Raw genomic sequence first — 2,500 nt, 5'->3', positions numbered from 1 at the left:
ACTTGGCATCGCAAGTTATACCTTGCGATCGCAACTTATAAGTTGCGATCGCGACTTACAACTTGTAAATTGCGAGTTAGTTTCAGTATCAGTTACATGAGGCATGCGATTGCGACGTAAATGGCATTGCGTGACACTTTGACGCAAGCTAGTGTCGTTGATAACGGCAAATAAGCCAATCAGATTGTGAAATCACCATCAAGTTGATATCCATCCCAAACTGTAGTGCTCGAAGATGTCGCGCGAAGTTGTGTTGGAGAATGACCGAATTGACGATTTGGAGGAGGTTCGTTTAATGTTTTCTGATATTCTTGGTCCTTTTCTTCTTTCTAGAAAAGTCGTTGTGTAACTTTCTCATATGATAACCGATGGACTTAATCGGCTAACTCATATGTCACTATTTTATTTCAAAAACGTCACCGGCCAAAAGTAATTTCGCTATAAGACGCTTTAGACGGCCCAAGAAGGCGAAAAAACACCATACATGAGTCGATTAAGGTTTCACTTAACTTTATTGGGATATTCAGACCGAGATGTGAGTTAGATGTGATATTTTCAGAGCTTTATTCATAACCCTGATATATTCTCTTCGTTTCATACAAACATATATTACCAGTCGAACACATAGAGTGGTCTGCCTGTGCGTTTACTGACAAAATTGATAATAATTATTATTATTTGTTATCAAAAAGTTTATTTCCAAATTAGCAACTGACTTCATGTACTGTTCAAGAGTAGGGCAGTTCCACTGTAGTTGTTTTCATTCAGGATTTGGGGAAGAACTCCAACTGTTCCCTCAGGATGAAATGAACTATTTGTAATTGTTATATCTTTCAGACTGTTTATGAAGAGCGAAGTACTGATTACCGTTTCAGGCAAGAGTATTTGAATCAACTTAACACAGAAACCATGTCTCTGGAGCAGATTCAAGATGAGTCAGTAAGTTGATCTTTTACATTTTTGATATCATAGATATCGAAATAGTAATGATGATGATAATTATAATGATAATCATAATAATAATAATAATAATAATAATTATCATTATTATTATTGTTATTATTATTATTATTATTATTTCATATATAACATTGCCATAACTTCATGACAATAACAGTATTAACAGAAATTTCAAGCTCACAATACAACTTTTTAAAGACATGTTTTGGCATGACTCATGCCATCATCAGTTTAATGTGTTGTTTCCTTTTCCACTGTTTTAAATACGTTTACAATTTGAGTACGTTAGCAATTTGAAATTTAAAATAAAGTAACAGTTACAATTCTGCGCGTGCAAGTGCATGAGTGTTAATTACACAATCGAGTCACAAGAAGCAAAAATTATTGTTGTGTTGTAATTCCCTATTTAGTTCTGGCTTTAAGCGGCTGATGTAGATCGCTTCTTTGAGTTTAAGACAATGTCTAGTTTTGGCTGAATCTACAATCTTGAAACAATCATTCTGCGAAAATTGAAAAACAATAGTGGCATAATCGTGTTAAGGCCCGACAAAGGAAATGTTGTAGTTATCAGGGACCATAATGAATACATTGATTGTTGTCTAAACATAATTAATGATAGAGAGAAATTTAAATGTTTACATAAGGATCCAACACAGATTCGCCAAGGGAAGCTCCAAATAAACTTTTTTAAAGAAAACTTAGGTCAGAAGGCCAATTAGATGAAACTACCTATAGGAATTACAACACAGCAATGATTTTTGCTTCTTGTGACTCTATGATGTAATTAACACTCATGCACTTGCACGCGCAGAATTGTAACTGTTATTGTATTTTAAATTTCAAATTGCTAACATACTCAAATTGTAAACGTGTCTAAAACGGTGGAAAAGGAAACAACACATTAAACTGATGATGGCATGAGTCATTCTGAAACATGTCTTTAAAAAGTTGTATCATGAGCTTGAAATTTCTGTTATTATTATTATTATTATTATTATTATTATTATTATTTTATTTTATTTTTTTTTAGGCTTTTTATAATTGTTATTAGTAGTGTTTTTAGATAGTCATTTTTCAACAATTCTCTTTCGTATACAAGAAGAATGTGCATATTATTATTATTATTATTATTATTATTATTATTATTATTACCCACACTTTACATATAGAATTCACTACATTCAGAATGATGTTCTGTTGTAAGGAAAAAATGCAGTAAGGTGTGAGATGCTTGGGTGTGCTTTCTTAAACAATCAAACATCACAGGGTTAACTTTGGACAACTCATTTGGCAAATGGACCTGTTAAGTATATTCTAGTTGCCTGCATTGATAACTTTGAGCCAAAATAGTAAACAAATAAAAGAAACTAGAAACTGGGCATACATAAGATGGCGAAAGAAGCTTCCAGTTCTGTGCAAAGTGTACCCCAGAAAGTTGAGTTTTATTCTGAAAATTTAGATTAAATATTATTATTATTATTATTATTATTATTATTATTATTATTATTATTATCGTTATTGGTACTTAGCAAGAAAAACC

The 2,500-nt window shown here is 32.0% G+C and overlaps 1 protein-coding gene across 6 annotated transcripts in view; it reads left to right on the top strand.

The window, feature by feature from the left end:
* Positions 1 to 194: 194 nt before the first annotated feature.
* LOC138010961 (uncharacterized) overlaps positions 195 to 2,500 on the top strand; it is a 4,724-nt gene continuing 2,418 nt past the window's right edge. For 3 of the 6 annotated variants that reach the window (XM_068857976.1, XM_068857975.1, XM_068857973.1), the window contains exons 1-2: positions 215 to 286; positions 838 to 939. In XM_068857976.1, coding sequence (XP_068714077.1) covers positions 236 to 286; positions 838 to 939 — 153 coding nt within the window. In that variant the 5' untranslated portion in view covers positions 215 to 235. Of the gene's footprint in view, positions 287 to 837; positions 940 to 2,500 lie in introns of all 6 variants that reach the window. The other 3 variants (XM_068857974.1, XM_068857978.1, XM_068857977.1) reach the window with 3 other exon arrangements.

The sequence above is a fragment of the Montipora foliosa genome, chromosome 7, assembly GCF_036669935.1.
Source record: "Montipora foliosa isolate CH-2021 chromosome 7, ASM3666993v2, whole genome shotgun sequence".
NCBI lineage: Eukaryota > Metazoa > Cnidaria > Anthozoa > Scleractinia > Acroporidae > Montipora > Montipora foliosa.
This window is presented reverse-complemented; position numbering and strand designations above follow the sequence as displayed.